Here is a 19,120-nt window from a genome sequence, read left to right as displayed (position 1 = left end):
AAAACAAACCCATAGTGGTCCCAGTTGTGCAGTGTATTGGTCAGTAAGCATATATATGCAAAACAACATTCACACAGTCCAAGTCCTTTACACACACACTATCAGTACACTGGTCTCCAAAGGAATTGGATTGCTATATTGTTTCAAGGATTTGTATAGTATGGGGATGAAGTCCCCTATTACAGTAGAGAATTCAATGAAAAAAAAAAAAAAAATCTGGAAATTTTTCCGAATTTTTCATTGTACTAATGAACTCAAAATCGTTCAATTTTTTTGTCACGTTTTTTAATTTCCGTATCTGCACAGAACACATAACTCTACTTCCTTCTTCCGGTCTTGTTTTCGTGAGACTTTGATTAGTCTAGTAAAATATAGGAACTCAAGGAACACAATACCAATATTTCATTTTTAATCATTCTTTGTTTTTGGTATGAATAAACGTTACCTGATGCATTGTGTTTCTTTGTTTACATTGAAAATAACGTCATAACTTAAATAACTTCACAAATAAAATCCCTAACAACAGAACCAAAATCGGAAACGTTACGGTTTTTCCTTTTCTTTTTTTAACAAATATTTAAGTTACAAAAAAATTAATTTAAACAAACTTCGTCCCCATTCACAGGTAATGCCTTCCTCATATTAAGACTTACTATACAAATCCTTGATTGTATATATATATATTAATACACCTTATCGCTATTTGTCCGCCATTACTGGACATCACACAAGTTCCCGTAAAATTTTGACGTCATAAAAGAAAATATCTGACGCCACAATGGAAAAGAGATTGTTGTATGACGTCAAAAGTTCACGCGGGACAGATTCTCGGGTCAAGCGGGAATAGCGATAAGGTGTATTATTATTTATACAGCACTCAGGCGCGGATCCAGAAGGGGGGTCCCGTGGGTTGGAACCCCCCTTTTTTTTTGGACGATCAATGCATTTGAATGGGGAGGTGTAGTTGGAACCCCCCCTTTTTTTAAAATGGCTGGATCCGCCCCTGGCACTTGTGAAGTTGTGTACAGCTGTGATTCACTGATAATTTGGAAAAATCAGTGCACTGACACTGTATGTAATGGTTGCACTTTTCATTTTATAGTGAATGTCATCTTATGAAAATTGGAGAAAACGTTTACCAAATTACCAGGACCTTTCTTAGCTGCTCCACTCATCTCAGTATTTGTTATTTATAACTGTAATACACGGAGAAAGTTAACCCAAAGTCATTTTTTGATGTTATAAAACTCAATAACATGTAAAGCTATGAGTAAATTAAAATCTTAAACAGTTCATAATCTTATAAACTTGCGTGGAAATTCTTTTAAAAATTGAATTTAAATGAAAAATATTTGATTCTCAAGATGAAACCTACAAATTTTCTTCAAAATATATTTTTTTAATTTTATTGTTTAAAATCCGTAACTAATTGTCCGCGAAAATAGCTCTAGTAACCAAAACGTCCAGCATGACAGCTTTTGAAGGTATACTTTTATTTTGTTGTATAAAGACATTTAGAACTCACACATTTATCTTGTCAATATTTTTTCTTTAATTTATATACTGTACCTATGACATAAATTAAAAGATAGGTTAGCATGCCTAGATAACTAAAATTGATACCGGCGAAATGTTTCTTTTAATTTTTAAACATGATTAGCTCCCATGAACAACCGGTGTAATTTCTCAATATAAATTCAATCAATATATGACATAAATTGTAGCTATAATCATTCGTGATTGTAAAATGTTGTAATTTCCGTTTATTCTCCTTCACCATTATATTGCCTCAAGGTTCATGCACAGGTTTTGCCTGGTTTGCTATCCATAGGCATAGACCTAGTCCAAATAATTATGACGTCTTGAAAGGCTATTATAATTTTTTTCTTTGACGCCTTACGTCGAAGTAAAGCATAGACCATACGAACCACAGACACTTGTTTTTGTCAATGTGGGGTTTTCTATCCATACCAGTACAAAAAAAAACCCCACTAGATAAATCAATTACCAACAGACTGGTGTACATGTATGTTTATTCATGAAAAAGGCAAGGGAAAGTAAAAAAATATTGGTTGAGGCGAACACATTGAAAATTTCCGTTACATGTAGCTACCTTGTGTTTTTTTGTTGTACTGGTATGGATAGTGAACCCCACATTGACAGAAACAAGTGCCTGTGGATTTTAAATAAAAATTTGTAAGGGTTCTGCTGAATGCAGTGTCTCACCTTCTATTGCGGCACATTTTCAACAAAAATGAGGAAAATAATAATAAAAATGTTCCTCTAGCCCAAGAGAAAATAAATCTGGAATTCCACTGGAATCCCGGCTGGAATTTTGATGGGATTCCAAGTGGGATCCCACCTAATTCCACCGGGATAAAATTTCGGGAATCCCGCCAAAAGTCCGGGATTCCCGAAATTTTATCCCGGTGGAATTAGGTGGGATCCCACTGGGATATTGTGGGATTTTGATTGGGATCCCACTGGGATAAAATTTCGGGATTCCCGCTAAATAAGCGGGATCCCGATGTAAATGTATTGGGATAAATTTCGGGATTCCCGTAAAAGAAGCGGGATCCCGATGTAAATCCCAGTGGAAATATACTGGGATTCCCGGAAAAAAAAGCGGGATCCCAAAAATAAATACCAGCAGGATATACATGCACCAATTCAAATTGCACTGCCACTGGGAATCCTGGGTTATTTATGCAAAAGGATACTTGTCATGTTTTCCTTTCTGTTAATCAATTTGCTGTCTCTGTACTTCCAACTAGAATTGCTGAGTAAATTATGGTAACTGGAATATCTGCATGCAATCTGTTTCGTTGGAAGCTCCATTTAAAAAGATCAGTATATCCCCTAAAAGTATCGAAAAAATCCACAAAGAATCATTTGTTCAATACGTTTTGAAGCAACAAATTCAATAGAAATATTATTGCATGTTTAATGTTTATAGAATACAGTAGATTGGAAGCTAGTCCAAATAATTATGAAGTCTTGGAAGGTTATTTTAATTTTTTGGCAAATTAATTACCTTCCCCCTTTTTTATCCCCTGACGATAAATAACTATAGCGACTTATTATTTTCACCAAATAAACATACACACAACTGAATTAAATTTTGACATACCTACTATTTATGCCTGTTATGTGACAAGTTAACAAGTTTATTCATTGTACATGTTAAAAATAAATATATTTTCAGTTTATGCTTTCAGACTTTCTAATGTTGATTTGCTCAGATAAAAACCATACAAATCATATGTTCCTCAATAAATTATTTTTATAATCATTATATGCACATATACACATGTTAAATTAAATTATTAATGCACTTATCTGAAAACATCTTCATCTTCGTCCTGTCCATAATTCAGCGTAAACAAATTTTGATGATGTTTTTACCAGTACACAAACGTCGACGTGATAATCTCGCCCCAAATTATATCGGCCAAGTTGATCTGTCTCCGTAACGGTATTATAAATAAATTAAGGGTATCGCATAAAAGTATTAATTACTGGCCAGTTTTTACTAAATATAAGAAAATTATACTTTATTAATCGGCACATGGTGCATGCGGATAAGATAGTGGCCGCATTATTTAGGACAGTAGTCAGTATTTTCTAGGGTCGAACTGTCCCGCGGCAGTACAGTTGAAAACAAAGCACGTGGTTATGATTTTTTACAGTTTACATAAGTTGAGAAATCAAAGTTTTACGATGTCGATCATTATCTTATCATTGATGCCGGACGACAACTAATAGAAACGCACTTATGGGAACTTGGGGAACAACAGAAACGCCCAATCTTTTCTGGCAAAACACTCGTTGATATTTCTCGGACGCCCTGCCATTTTTATCACGAAAATCTCGGCATTTTTCTGACTTATTACATGTATTAATATCTGTCAAACTGAATATTAAGTGACACTTAAATGTGATTGGCTTCAACTGACAGCTTTGGTGTCATACGCATTGTTAATTAACACCAATAACCTGTACTTGATGTTATCAGAGACATATAAAAATAAAATTGAAAATGGAAGTGGGGAATGTGTCAAAGAGACAACAACCCGACCACAGAAACACTTACATATTTTCAACAACATAATATATGGTTCATACAATTTCCCGTTTTAACTAGACTGGGATCCCAGCTTCAGACAGTCATCCCGATTGGGATCCCGGCTTTAAACAGTTCCGATTGGGATCCCAGCTTCAGACAGTTACCCCGATTGGGATCCCAGTGTCCTATATTTATCCCGTTTCATCTTGACTGGAATCCCGGCTTCAGACAGTTATCCCGAATGGGATCCCAGTTTCAGATATTTATCCCGAATGGGATCCCGCCTCCAGATGCTTATCCCGGCTTATCCCGACAATTTCACCGGGATTGCATTGGGATCCCGATGGATCCCGTTTTCGTTTTCTCTTGGAAGATACATTTTGTACTATCTTTGATTGTAAGAAGCTTCTGTTTAAGTTTGGTAAAAATTTAGGATAGCCCATGATTCTAATAAATGTTTTAAACACTTTTAACTGCAGACTGTACATGTATGTTATATTAATGGAAATATTGAAACTAAGTCCACTTATAAGTAAAAGATTTATAATAACAACATTTTCTTCTAGATACTAGCTTTTGATCATTAACAAGTTTGGTACAAATCCAGGTTAGTTTAAGAAAGTTGTTCAATTTTTAAAAACGTTAACCACAGAGTGAATGTTATGTTGTCTGGCAGAAAAACCAAGTCCATTTATAAGTAAAACACTGAAAAAACAAAGATTTTTTGTTTACAAAATTTACTTCAGGATACTATCGTATGATCATAAACAAGCTTCTGTCCAAATTTAATAGAAGTCTAGGATAGTTTAAACAGAGCTCCAGATAAGAAGTCACAAATTGGGGTTTTTACCCACCATTTTCTTAGGTAATTGGGTGATACATTTTTTGAATTGAATTATCAATTTAAATCAACCCTCAAGCAAATATCAAAAGGGTTTTTCACCACCAAGCTCCTTAATGTATTGGGTTTTTTCATCAACACAATATTGAATATTTTTCCATCTTAAAATATATATGTTTCTTTCTTTGTATATGTGATGTAGCTGTTTTATTCACTGACGAGCAATTGTTCATTTAATTTGTGTCCCGTTTCAAACGTTCTGCCAGGCAGTTTTGTATTTTCTCACAACTTATATGAAATGTAAAAAACAGATATGCGTAGTCACTCAACTAAAATGAAAAAAATAGTATATAAACTAAAATTATACTTGAATGTTTTTGTGTAATTCAATTTACATAAATCTGGGTTAAGTTGTCCCTTTTTAGAAATGTTTTCCAACTACATATCATGTCATAATTGATTTGGCTTTTCACTTTTTCCAACTGATTTCAATTTTGACGAAACCCCATTATTATTATAAGTCGAAATAATTATGATGTCTGGCAAGACTAGTTTATTTTTTTCTGGGACATTATTTTAGCAATGTTCTCGTTAAGGTACACAAACACGTACGCCATGAATTCGATGGACCCTTCCTAAAAACACTAGTTGAGTCTTTTTATCATCATAACTTTCCCTCAGCTATTCAAAAGACGCTGAAAACATGCTTCTATTCAATATTTTTACGGGACATTCACTTTCGTTTTAATTTATTGTATGTAATGATAAATCCAGAGAAATTTGAAAAAAAAATATGACAACATGATACACGCTAATTGGATAAACGCTGAGAAGATCAAAATGTTTTCATAAACATGTGTACCTTTTGAGCAACAGAAAATTCCAACAGGGACCCATTCCAGCTACTTGATGCAGGGCTCTATTTTTAGAACGAAAGGACATTTCCAATTATAAAAATTATAAAAATAGAATTACACGAAGCCTATAAACTGATAAGGGTAAATAACGCAAATGATAGAGAATAAAAGCGTTGAAAACTCATGGTTTTGGCATATAATTGGGTTTTCCTTTGAATTAATTGGGTTATTGAACCTGTGGGCAATTGCATTGGGTTTTTAATTATTTGTATTGCGTGATCACGCAAATACGCAGCTTATCTAGTGCTCCGGTTTAAGAAAGTTGATTTATTCATATTTATTCACAGAGTGAATTTAATGTTTCCTGGCAGAAAAATTAAGTCCATCTGATAAGTAAAATACGCAAAAACAGGACTTTTTTTTTTTACAAAATTTACTTCTGAATACTTTCTTATGATCATAAGCAAGCTTCTGTCCAGTTTTGTAGAAATTCAGGATAGTTTAAGACAGTTATGAAAATTTTAAAAATTTAACCACAGAGTGAATATTTGTGGACGCCGCTGATGCCGACGAAGGAATGTACATGTACAATCGCTTTTGTCTCACTTTTTCAACAAAGTCGAAGGCTCAACAAAAAGTAGAGGTTATGTATGAGCACCAAACAAAATCTTCTAGAGATCAATTAACTTTGATGTAAGCAACTATATGTAACCATACAGCCTTCAAAGAAGAGCGTACACTGCAAAGTATTTAGCTATGAAATGCCCTGACATAACCATGATAACAAAATGAAAAACGTTTCAAACAAGAAAACCAACAGCCTAATTTATATACAATTGAAAAACAATTTTGATATACAAGATCAATCAAAAATAACTGAATTACATGCTGCTAATTTTGTGGAGACACATAAGGAATGTGGTGGGATTAAACATATTAATGGTTGCAATAATACTCAGTACAATAATACTCCAACTATAAAGGAAGTAGAAGAACCATCTACTTTCCTGTTAGAGCGCATCATAAAAACAAACTACATTTGTACAAAAATCAGTCGAAAAGGGCTTGACACATCACATGACATTGATACAAAGTACAAAAACAATTATTTAAAACAATAAAGACACATAGAACTGATCTTAAAGTACTAAATTTACTGAAAGCTAGTTAACTATTACTTGGATGAAAGTCATGATATTCTATGTATTTTTTTTAAAGAGATGGCAGTGATGCCTGAATTAGGACAAGCTGTAGAGGAAATGGACTGGAGGTAAGCTTTATAATTTCTTGAAAAATATTTAGAAAGTATAAATAAATATATATATGTATAGGTCAAAGACCTTCACAGGAGAAAATTGTTATCAAATCAGACAGTTTCAGTGGTTAATATTGATTTAGTAAACAACGGTTGTTGATGAAATAATTCTTCTCAAACTCACTTCTTTAGTTTTAGATGGATTGTTGCAAAAGTGTTTGTTAACATTCTTTAAACAAGAACATGAAGAACAAAGACAAAAGAAAAATGTATGAAAGAGCAGTCTATTTGCCTTGAACAAAAGCTATTCTATGAATGATTCTTGGAACTTCTAGTTTTAATATTCAAGAATTGAATATTAATGCTTATTTTTTGTAAATTTATTGGAGAGTATAAGAGTTGACAGTAGTACATTTTTATGGCCCCGCAACGAAGTTGTCGGTGCCATATAGTTTTACCCTTGTCTGAAATTCCGTCATTCTGTCATTAGGCAACAAACCATTATACAGAGTTTTTTCCTAAACGCCTTCAGATATTGGGCTGATTTTTATACGCCCGTCGTCTTTTAGACGGGACATATTATGGTATACCGTTGTCCGTCCGTCCATCTGTCTGTTCGTCTGTTCGTCGTCCACACTTCGGACAATAACTCAAAAACACTTTCACCAATTTAATTTCAGATTTTAAGTTTTGGATTTATGGGGCTTTATTCATAAAAAAGAGGGGATTTTCAACACTTCGGACAATAACTCAAAAAGGTTTTCACCAATGTCATGAATGTCCATGAAACTTTGGTGAATTGTTTATATCTATTGATGTAAGCTCCCTTTCAATTTTTATAAATTTCAGATTTTAAGTTTTGGATTTATGGGGCTTTATTCATAAAAAAAAGGGGGATTTTCAACACTTCGGACAATAACTCAAAAAGGATTTCACCAATGTCCATGAAACTTTGGTGAATTGTTTATATCTATTGATGTAAGCTCCCTTTCAATTTTTATAAATTTCAGATTTTACATTTCCGTGTTATGAATTTTTATGCTTAAAAAAGGGGGGATTTTCCAATTTTGGTACAATAACTAACACTTTCACAAAATTTTATGCAACTTTGATAAATTGTTTATATCTATTGACATAAGCTCCCTTTCCATTTTTACAAATTTTAGATTTTACGTTTTCTTAAGTAATGAATTTTTATACTTAAAAAAGGGGGATTTTATGAAACTTTGGTGAATATATTAATGTAACATCCCTTTTGATTTGTATATATATTTCTAGTTGATCATATAAATTCATTTAAAGCATAAAAGACAAGTTAAAAGAGCAACGGGCGTATCATGCGCTAAAGTGCAGCCCTTTATTGGTATGTTACGAGTTAACCATGATGAGTTACAGATCAAGTTTAAGTTTTGTTACGCTCTGCTAAGTTTTGCCGAAATTACGGAGTTTGGACTTTGATAAATTGTTGAAAATCACAGTTAAACAGACTTTTTTTCTAAACTCTTTAGATATTGGGATGATTTTTTACATGTGAGTTAACCAAGATGAGTTACAGATCAAGTTTAAGTTTCATTCCGCTCTGTTAATTTTTGCCAAAATTACGGGCTTTGGACTTTGATAAATTGTTAAAAATCACAGTTATACAGACTCTTTTTCTAAACGCTTTCAGATATTGGGCTGAATTTTGGTAGGTCAGTTACTCATAATGAGTTGCAGATCAAGTTTAAGTTTTGTTCTTTCTGCTAATTTTTGCCAAAATTAAGGGTTTACAACTTTGAAAATTGTTGAAAATCACAGTTATACAGACTTTTTTGCTATACGCCTCCAGATTTTTAGCTGATTTAAGATATGTGAGACTACCGTCATGTTTGCATCCACATGTGAAATATGAATTGCAGATTTTTCAACTTTTTGAGACGGGGCCATTTGTGTCACTTTGACACATCTAGTTTTGTATGAAGTGCAGAAGGGCTTCATTCTATAAAATGTGTGCACAATCAACGCTTTTACAACCCTATAAAACTATTAAAAGAAGTATTCAATACTCGTATTTACATTTTTTTGTAGGTCATGATATTAAACATAATTTTTTTCAATTTTTTCTTTAATTTACCTGCACACCTTATTCATATTATAGTTGAAGGTTAATTGTTAATTTCAGACTGACAGGAGATTAATGTTAGCTAATCAAAATAATGTATCACAATGAAACATACATGCATACAATCTAACTTTTTGTATTTGAATTTCAGTCTGCCAACAGATGTTCAGTCAGAAGCTATTCCTATGATCCTTGGTGGAGGTGACGTTCTGATGGTAATATATAATTTGTAAATTTATTGGGGGTTAAAAGCGTTGATTGAAGTATATTTTAGATTCTAAAAATGTGCATGCACACAGTCAAAGCTATTACAACCTTATAAAACTACTAAGAAGCGTTAAATAATGTACAATTACTGTATTTTTATGAGGTAAATATGTGGTTTTATTGACCTTTGAAATAAAAATATTCACTGAGGCCAACGTCTAAAGTGAATGTCAGTTTTTCAAAGGTCAATTAAACAACATATTTACTGAAACACAAGACAATAATTGTTTTATTCCATATTCTGAGAGAAATGTATATTTACCAAAACTAATTGTACATTAAACGATTTTTGTCGAGCCTGCAACTTTTGTTGCAGAAAGCTCGACATAGGGATAGTGATCCGGCGGCGGCGGTGTTAGCTAACTTCTTAAAAGCTTTATATTTTAGAAGGTGGAAGACCTGGATGCTTCATACTTTGTATATAGATGCCTCATGTTACAAAGTTTCCGTCAGTCACATGTCCAATGTCCTTGACCTCATTTTCATGGTTCAGTGACCACTTGAAAAAAAAGTTCAAATTTTTTGTAATGTTGAATTCTCTCTTATTATAAGTAATAGGATAACTATATTTGATATGTGCGTACCTTGCAAGGTCCTCATGTCTATCAAACAGTTTTCACTTGACCTCGACCTCATTTCATGGATCAGTGAACAAGGTTAAGTTTTGGTGGTCAAGTCCATATCTCAGATACTATAAGCAATAGGGCTAGTATATTCGGTGTATGGAAGGACTGTAAGGTGTACATGTCCAACTGGCAGGTGTCATCTGACCTTGACCTCATTTTCATGGTTCAGTGGTTATAGTTTAATTTTTGTGTTTTGGTCTGTTTTTTTCGTACTATATGCAATAGGTCTACTATATTTGTTATATGGAATGATTGTAAGGTGTACATGTCTAGCGGGCAGATGTCATGGGACCTTGACCTCATTTTCATGGTTCAGTGGTTATAGTTAAATTTTTGTGTTTTGGTCTGTTTTTTTCGTACTATATGCAATAGGTCTACTATATTTGTTATAAGGAATGATTGTAAGGTGTACATGTTTAGCGGGCAGATGTCATGGGACCTTGACCTCATTTTCATGGTTCAGTGGTTATAGTTAAATTTTTGTGTTTTGGTCTGTTTTTTTTCATACTATATGCAATAGGTCTACTATATTTGTTGTATGGAATGATGGTAAGGTGTACATGTCTAGCGGGCAGATGTCATGTGACCTTGACCTCATTTTCATGGTTCAGTGGTCAAAGTTAAGTTTTTGAGTTTTGGTCTTTTTATCTAATACTATATGCCATAGGTCAACTATATTTGGTGTATGGAAATATTTTATGATCTTTATGTCAGTAGCGCAGGTTTCTTTTGACCCTGACCTCATTTTCACGGTTCATTGCACAGTGTTAAGTTTTTGTGTTTTGGTCTATTTTTCTTAAACTATAAGTAATAGGTCAACTATATATGTTGTATAGAAGCATTGTTAGCTGTACATGTCTGCCTGGCATGGTTCATCTGACCTTGACCTCATTTTCATGGTTCATTGGTCTTTGTTTAGTTATCTTGGTTAATGTTAAGTTTATGAGACAGTTGTAATAAAGCTTTATACTTAGGACTATCTACATAATATCAATGATTAGTATAGAAGGCGAGACATTTCAGCATGTGCACTCTTGTTGCAAAATTCATACACGTAAAAGCATGACATTTTTCACGGCCAATATACTTTTACTGTAGGCGAATATATGCTTTTTACGCCCCACCTACGATAGTAGAGGGGCATTATGTTTTCTGGTCTGTCCGTCCGTCTGTTCGTTCGTCAGACTGTGCATATGTTCGTCCCCCTTCAGGTTAAAGTTTTTGGTCAATGTAGATTTTGATAAAGCTGAAGTCCAATCAACTTGAAACTTAGCTTATGATATGACCTTTCTAATTTTAAAGCCAATTAAGACTTTTGACCCAAAATTCATGGTCCACTGAACATAGAAAATGAAAGTGAGAGTTTCAGGTTAAAGATTTTGGTCAAGGTAGTTTTTGATGAAGTTGAAGTCCAATCAACTTGAAACTTAGTACACATGTTCCCTATGGTATAATCTTTCTAATTTTAATGCCAAATTAGATTTTTAACCCAATTTCACGGTCCATTGAACATGGAAAATGATAGTGCAAGTGGGGCATCTGTGTACTTTGGACACATTCTTGTTTATTCAAAATCCCATTCATATAGAAACACCTACTAAAGATTTATCAATATGGAATATTATGATTACATTTTTTTGCTAGGATCACAAAAACATAATTTCTGTCAAAATTTTATTTTATTTACCTGTGCACTTTATTTTGGAAGCTCATGTCTTTATGAATAATACATTTCATTTTGAAATGAAGGTAAATTTCAGAAAGACATGAGATTGCTGTTAGCTGATCACAACAACATATTATAATGAAACATACATGTGCTGTAATTATATAAATATAAATATTGAATATTGGCACAAGAAAATATTATGTTGATTTTCATAACAAATGATTTGTTTTGTCATGATTTTTTGGTTAACTTTTTGGTGTAGTGAGTACCAGCCAATCTTTAAAGTAGAATTTGAGGTTGAGTATTCTCTTTTTTTTTGTAGGCTGCAGAAACTGGTAGTGGTAAAACTGGTGTAAGTATACTGTTTAAATTTATCTTAAAATATAAATCAGTTTAAAAATACATTCAAGGAATACAGGAATTTACAAACAAATTAGATACAGTATAACTAGACTACCTCAAAGATTCATAAAAAATAGGCCTAGAAATAAAGACCACAGAAAGCAACACATGAAGCAGGTAGCTAGGCTGGTAAAAACACAGGTGCAGAACTGTATGTTTGTGGGTATATTTACATATTGAAATATTTAAAAAAAAAAATAAAAAAAAAAAATAAAAAAAAATTGTCAGGTCTCCAGAAAACAATGAACAATAATTCCATGATTAATCTATCAAATTGTTTTGTAGGCCTTTTGTTTACCCATCATTCAGATAGTGTATGAGACATTGAAAGATCAACAGGAAGGAAAAGGGGGAAAACTACTGACCAAGGCACATGGTAAGGAAATCAGCACTAGATTAAAGGAAGAGTGTAGTATCTTATATAATGTCAGTTAAGATTAACTCATCATTTCTACTAACCTTTGGAGTATACCCTACTTTTCACCATTTCTGTTTCGAGCACAGGTGAGTTTGTCACGTGTCAAAGCTAAACGTTTTATCATGTTTACATTTACCATGATGTTTACATCTATTCTGATATCGACTTGCACTATTGCTAAGTTATCACCATGCTTCAACGCTTGTCAAACATATCAGATGAATACATACGATCATAATTTGTCATTAGTACCATCAGAACATTTTCCAATTGTGTATGTGATGGCTAGTCATGGCTGTAGCTACAAAAATGTACTCAATCTCAAGGGTATACAAACCATAAAATTTCTTCAACAAAGAACACCAAGATCAGTTCATAAATATTTGTTCCTTATATTACTCGCAAATGCATTCGACACTGAAACAAACCCAGGCCCTCGTTCACCTAGGTGGCCTTGCGGAAGTTGTAGTAAGGCAGTGACATGGAAACATCATGCTGTCTGCTGCGACTCCTGTGAAACTTGGTATCACACAGATTGCCAAGGAATACCAAACCATATATACAACATAATGAATAATAGTAATATAAGTTGGCACTGTATACAATGTGGTATGCCAAATTTTAGCTCAAGCTTCTTTAATTTTACATCCATAGAAACGTCAAATATATATGACACCTTAAATTCACCAAGTAGTCTTAGAGATGTAGGAAGTCCGGGAGCACCAACAGCTGCATCATCCCCGATTCCACACAAACTTACTCGTAATCAAAAAGCTTATACAACAACAAAAAAGGGCAAAATGCCATTAAAAATTCTGAACATGAATTTTCAATCAATTAAAAACAAAAAACAGGACCTACTAGAAATCATTGATACTGTCAAACCAGATATCCTACTAGGTACCGAAACATGGTTAGAACCAAACACCTCTTCTTATGAGTACTTTCCATCAGATTTATATAATGTGTATCGCAATGACAGGGCACCAAGTACCAACAACCAAAGCTATGGGGGTGTACTTATAGCAATTACAAAAGAATTCATAAGTTCAGAGGTAAAAGAACTAGAAACTGAATGTGAAGTAGTCTGGGCAGAAATCAATATTGCTGGCTCAAAAAACATCTTAATATCATCCTATTACAGACCACCATCTGATACAGGTTTGTCACTAGAGCAACTCCATCAATCTCTAAATCGTATCAATAGTCAATCAAATGCAACTATTATTGTGGGGGGTGATTTTAACTTGGGACATATTGATTGGTCAACATCAAGCACAATACCAGGCAAACCTGACATACAACTTCACCAAAATCTCTTAGATATAATGAATGACACAAACCTACATCAAGTTGTCAATACACCAACAAGAAATGATCGCATACTAGATCTAATAATGATTAATAACCCAACATACATCAACAAAGTAACCACACTACCACCAATAGGTTCAAGCGACCATGATATTGTCTATGCCGAAGCAGACATCTGGCTTAAGAGAATAAGAGAAACCCCACAAAAAGTATACAAGTATAACAAAGCCAACTGGGACGAAATTAAACTTGACATAGGTACCATCTACAAATCAATCATTGACAACTATGATTCTCTTAACACCAATGAGCTATGGGAACTATTTAAAACCAAACTCATCAGCTCTGTCGAAAAACACATTCCATCAAAAATCCTACGAAACAAACATCGATTACCGTGGATATCTGATAAATTAAGACGACAAATTAACAAGAAAAACAAACTTTACAAAAAGCGAAAAAACAGCGAATACACGGAGAAATATAAAAAGATGAAAGCTCAGGTACAAAAAGATCAAAGGAAAGCCTACTGGGAATATATTGAAAAACTTATATGTGATCTTCCAATTAATGAACCAGACATTCAAATACAAAATCAGAGCAAACCTAAGAAACTCTTCCAATACATCAAGTCAATAAGAACTGACAAATCTGGTATCTCTGCACTAAAGAAAGACGGCAACATCATTACAGACGCCACAGAGAAAGCAAATCTCTTAAACGAACAGTTTCAATCTGTATTTACCCCAGTTACAGATGACCCAATACCAAACAAAGGCATCAGTTCACTTCCTAATATCAGCGAATTACATATAACACCAAATGGGATCGAAAAACTCTTAAATAAGATTAACCCACATAAAGCCACCGGCCCAGATAACATCAGTGGCCGCTTACTGAAAGAAATGAAGACAGAAATTGCACCAATACTATGCTTAATCTTTAACAAATCATACAACACTGGTATTACACCTAACGACTGGAAACACGCTAGAGTCGCACCAGCATATAAAAAAGGGGATAAGCATAAACCGGTCAATTATAGACCTATTTCATTAACTTGTATTTGCTGCAAGTTAATGGAACACATAGTAACATCACACATTATGAAACATCTCGAATCAAATAACATCTTGTACGACCTTCAACATGGCTTTCGGCACTCTCGTTCTTGTGAGACACAACTTCTCTCCTTCATTCAAGAACTTCAATCCACAAACAATTCAAATACACAAACAGACCTTGTAAAAATGGACTTTGCTAAAGCCTTTGATAAAGTTCCGCATCGTCACTTACTATACAAATTACACTATTTTGGCATTATTGGAAACACTTTAAATTGGATCTCTGCATTTCTCTCTGATCGAACCCAGACAGTTGTTCTGGATGGAAGATCATGAAGCACAGTCCCAGTCACCTCTGGGGTTCCTCAAGGTACTGTCTTAGGTCCTGTCTTATTCTTGGCGTATATCAACGACCTTCCAGACTACCTTACACATAGCAAACTAAGACTATTTGCTGATGACAGTATCTTATACATGCCAGTTAAATCCCAGAGTGACTGCCTAAAACTGCAAGCTGACCTTGACGCAGCTGCAAAATGGGAAGAGGACTGGCTGATGGCCTTCCACCCAGACAAGTGTAATGTTCTCTCTGTAACAACTAAACGTCAACCTTTAAAACATAATTACACTCTCCACAATCATATACTAGAATCTGTTACATCTGCTAAGTACTTAGGCATCACATTACAATCAAACCTTAAATGGGACAAACACATAGATGACAATATATCAAAGGCCAACAAAACTCTTGGCTTCCTTCGAAGAAATCTGAAAACATCAAATCAAAACATCAAGAGCCAGGCATACCAAGCACTTGTCCGTCCCAAACTCGAATACTCTTGCTCAGTTTGGGACCCCCACACTTCAGAATCTATTTCAAGAATAGAGATGGTCCAAAGGCGAGCTGCTCGGTATGCCTGCAACAGGTATCATAATACTAGTAGTGTATCAAACATGCTGAACACACTAAACTGGCCTATTTTGACACAACGCAGACTGCGTGCACGACTGGTTATGATGTACAAGATCACACATCAACTTGTTGCTATACCATCTAGCACAATTCTCATTCCATCAGACTCAAGAACCAGAAAACATCATTCTCACACCTTCAGACATATTTATACATCAAAAGACTCGTACAGATTTTCATTCTTCCCATACACAATAACTCAATGGAATCTTTTACCAACCACAGTAGTAAATACACAGACAGTCGACTCTTTCAGAGATCAGCTAACATATGCTGTTCTCTCCACTATTATTTAAAAAACTTCATCTCTTGTACATAGTTTTAATCACTACATCTGTTCTTTGCACTGTTTGTAAATATAACTTAATTTTAATAAATAGGCCACGTATGCACCAGTTATTAATCATCTTTATTCAGATGGAAAACTGGAAAACTTAAAGAAGAAGAAGGATTTTCAAAAATTAATTGCATGGGGGGGAAGGAAGGCACTTTTTTAAAGATTTTTGCAGTGGTGTTGTTTGAAGATGATTTCTATTTGAAACAAATTAAGAAAATTATCAATTTGCTGATTGATAAACAGACCAAATAGAAATTTACTCCTTATTTAAAATAAGAGCTCCCAAAAACATAACTTCTCAATTATGTAGCACCAATTATAAATTATCTTTTGAATAGGATAAATATTAGAGGTTTGAATAGAGTTATGAAAATATCTCATGATATTTATTTTTAGGTGGTGGAGGCAAGTGGAAGATGAATGTCTACGACAGAGGTGATGCTATGGGTATGTTTTCATTAATTGTTATATCTGATACGGTATGTTCTGAAATTATTCCATGCATTTATTATTGCGATTTTATAATTTTAGACTAAAATGCTATTTGATTTTTTGCGATATTGAGAAAAATCCAATTTAATTCATATAAATAATTTCAAAATGCAAGTTTAATTTATCGCGAAAATAACCATGTTTTTTTTTGCAATAATAAAAACATTGCAATAATTTCTGAATTTCTGGTATATACATGCGTAATATTATGGATATTAATTAAATAATCTTAAGTTCTAATTATCTTGATCTTTACAGACTGAAAAAACCCAATACCATATAGAAATTAATAAATGAACCATTTTTTACATAACAGTGTTTAACGGTTAAAACAATTGTACAATTTTATTTGTAGATGGATTTGAATAAAATTCTAAATTGTCTGTTGTATGGTAAATGGTAGGTAGATGAGAGTTTTGACCTAAATATGGTTACATGTTTTATAAATCGTTTCTCCTAACATATGAATATGATCTTATTGTCTTAATGTATTGCAGCTATTGATCCAGAGGGTATACTTTGTCAGGCAAGGGATCCTCAAGGCTGGCATGGTACAAGGTCCAACAAGGCTGTAACAGGCAAAGGTAGAGGAAATTAACAATACATGATAGCATCATGTAAAAAACAGGTTGCCGCAAGAAAGTTTGTATGAAGAGGGGTGAAAGATACCAGAGAGACATTCAAGCTCATAGATCGTAAATAAACTGACAACACCATGGTGAAAAAAAAGACAAACAGACAAATAATAGTGCACAAAATACAACACAGAAAACTGAAGACTAAGCAACATGAACCCCACAAATAATCTGAGAGGGTAAGCAGATCCTGCTCCACATGTGGCACCCGTCGTAACCTGTTATATTGAATATCTGTAATGATGTACGATGAATAAGGTTATAAATTTGAAATATGCATAAATAGAATGTTTTTTAGAAGGTAGATGTCTCCATTATAAAAATAAGAAGATGTACTATGATTGCCATTTAGATAGCTATCCACCAGAGTTCAAATGAAGTGGATGTAAGAAATTAAACTGTATGGCGTTCAACTAGGAGAAAAATCCTCACTGTATAGTTTGCTTTAAAAGACTGTTGTCACTTCATTAAATGTATTTCATAGATGCCGACTATTACGATTTTTCCGTCGTTTTTCCGATTTTGCGATATAAACTACGCTATTACGGTCAAAGTCGAATAGTTACGAATTCCCAATCATCGACGTTCAATTTTGTAAAACGCGGATTTTTATCATTACTTTTCCGTCCGGGTCCAGTATTTAGGAAACGCCAATCTAATGCTTCCGGTTTCTCAGGAGTTATCAACCTATTGTTGGGTAACTAATTGACTTCCGAAGAGTCAAACTTGCATTTTATTAAGTAGCTTTTTCCCTTTCTCTACTTCTCCTTGACAAAACAAAAATGTTTGAGTCGAGAACATCTGAACAATTAATGAATGGAATACATACTACAGACAACATGTTAAATGACAAATTTTAGTGTACATCACTTTGCAACCACTCGTCAGTAATTTTGATTGGTAAATGCATGTTTATAAATGATTACTGAAAACTTTTCAAAAATACGGAAAATTTGATAGTTTGTTACTGATTGTGTCAAAAGGGGGTTGGCATCTATGGTATTTGATTATATTTTATAGGGAAGTATTACTATGAAGCAGTGGTTACTGATGAAGGACTCTGTAGATTTTATTATTTTTTACAGGGAAATATTACTATGAGGCAGTGGTTACTGATGAAGGACTCTGCAGGGTAGGTTGGTCCACAGACAAGGCTTCACTTGATTTAGGCACAGATAAATTTGGTTATGGGTTCGGTGGAACAGGAAAGAAATCTTATGGAAGACAGTTTGATAGTTATGGAGAGGTATGATAAATTATTAACATGTCTACCAATTCAAAATGCCCATGGGGGTTTTACATGTAAGATGGCTCTCAAAGTCCTACAAAACCTTTGAAGGGGCCTTAAAATTGATTTTAATGAGGTTTTTTGCTTTTTCATACTTAAACAATTCTATATTCATGGTCAAATTGTTTGTTTTGTTTTAAATTGTGGACAAAATTGCTCATTTAAAATTTTCAATTCAATTTATTGGGAGCCTCTATGGGGGAAATCCCCGGTAAATAGAAGGTATGTTTTAACATTATTAAAGAAGACTGGTTTTTTTTGTTTAGGTATTGAAAGGACATGGCATTTCTTTTATTTCAGACATTATGATAAGAAATTAAAATATAGTACCTGAAAATTTGAGTAAATATTTTGTATTCAATATATTTTTTTGTTAAATTTAAGGTGACAAAAGTTGACTGCTTATTTTAAAATGTACTTCATACATGAAATAATTTACAACATTGGGAATAAAGTCTTACATGTGTAGTTAACATATCTCAACTCTTGACATAAGTAAACCTATGTTTTTGTCT

At 33.6% G+C, this 19,120-nt stretch overlaps 2 protein-coding genes across 5 annotated transcripts in view; one reads left to right on the top strand and one right to left on the bottom strand.

The window, feature by feature from the left end:
- The window catches only part of LOC143078820 (dihydroorotate dehydrogenase (quinone), mitochondrial-like), a 59,495-nt gene extending 58,239 nt beyond the window's left edge, over positions 1 to 1,256 (bottom strand). For all 4 annotated transcript variants that reach the window (XM_076253803.1, XM_076253805.1, XM_076253804.1 and 1 more), the window contains exon 1: positions 1,140 to 1,256. In XM_076253803.1, the coding sequence (XP_076109918.1) occupies positions 1,140 to 1,175 (36 nt within the window). In that variant the 5' untranslated portion in view covers positions 1,176 to 1,256. The remainder of the gene's footprint in view (positions 1 to 1,139) is intronic.
- A 186-nt stretch (positions 1,257 to 1,442) lies between these two features.
- The window catches only part of LOC143078825 (ATP-dependent RNA helicase DDX1-like), a 231,487-nt gene continuing 213,809 nt past the window's right edge, over positions 1,443 to 19,120 (top strand). Inside the window, exons 1-8 of the mRNA XM_076253811.1 lie at positions 1,443 to 1,484; positions 6,983 to 7,034; positions 9,272 to 9,335; positions 12,005 to 12,034; positions 12,370 to 12,460; positions 16,587 to 16,637; positions 17,180 to 17,266; positions 18,403 to 18,563. Of these exons, the coding sequence (XP_076109926.1) occupies positions 1,469 to 1,484; positions 6,983 to 7,034; positions 9,272 to 9,335; positions 12,005 to 12,034; positions 12,370 to 12,460; positions 16,587 to 16,637; positions 17,180 to 17,266; positions 18,403 to 18,563 (552 nt within the window). The 5' untranslated portion in view covers positions 1,443 to 1,468. The remainder of the gene's footprint in view (positions 1,485 to 6,982; positions 7,035 to 9,271; positions 9,336 to 12,004; positions 12,035 to 12,369; positions 12,461 to 16,586; positions 16,638 to 17,179; positions 17,267 to 18,402; positions 18,564 to 19,120) is intronic.

Source organism: Mytilus galloprovincialis, chromosome 6 (assembly GCF_965363235.1).
Source record: "Mytilus galloprovincialis chromosome 6, xbMytGall1.hap1.1, whole genome shotgun sequence".
NCBI lineage: Eukaryota > Metazoa > Mollusca > Bivalvia > Mytilida > Mytilidae > Mytilus > Mytilus galloprovincialis.
This window is presented reverse-complemented; position numbering and strand designations above follow the sequence as displayed.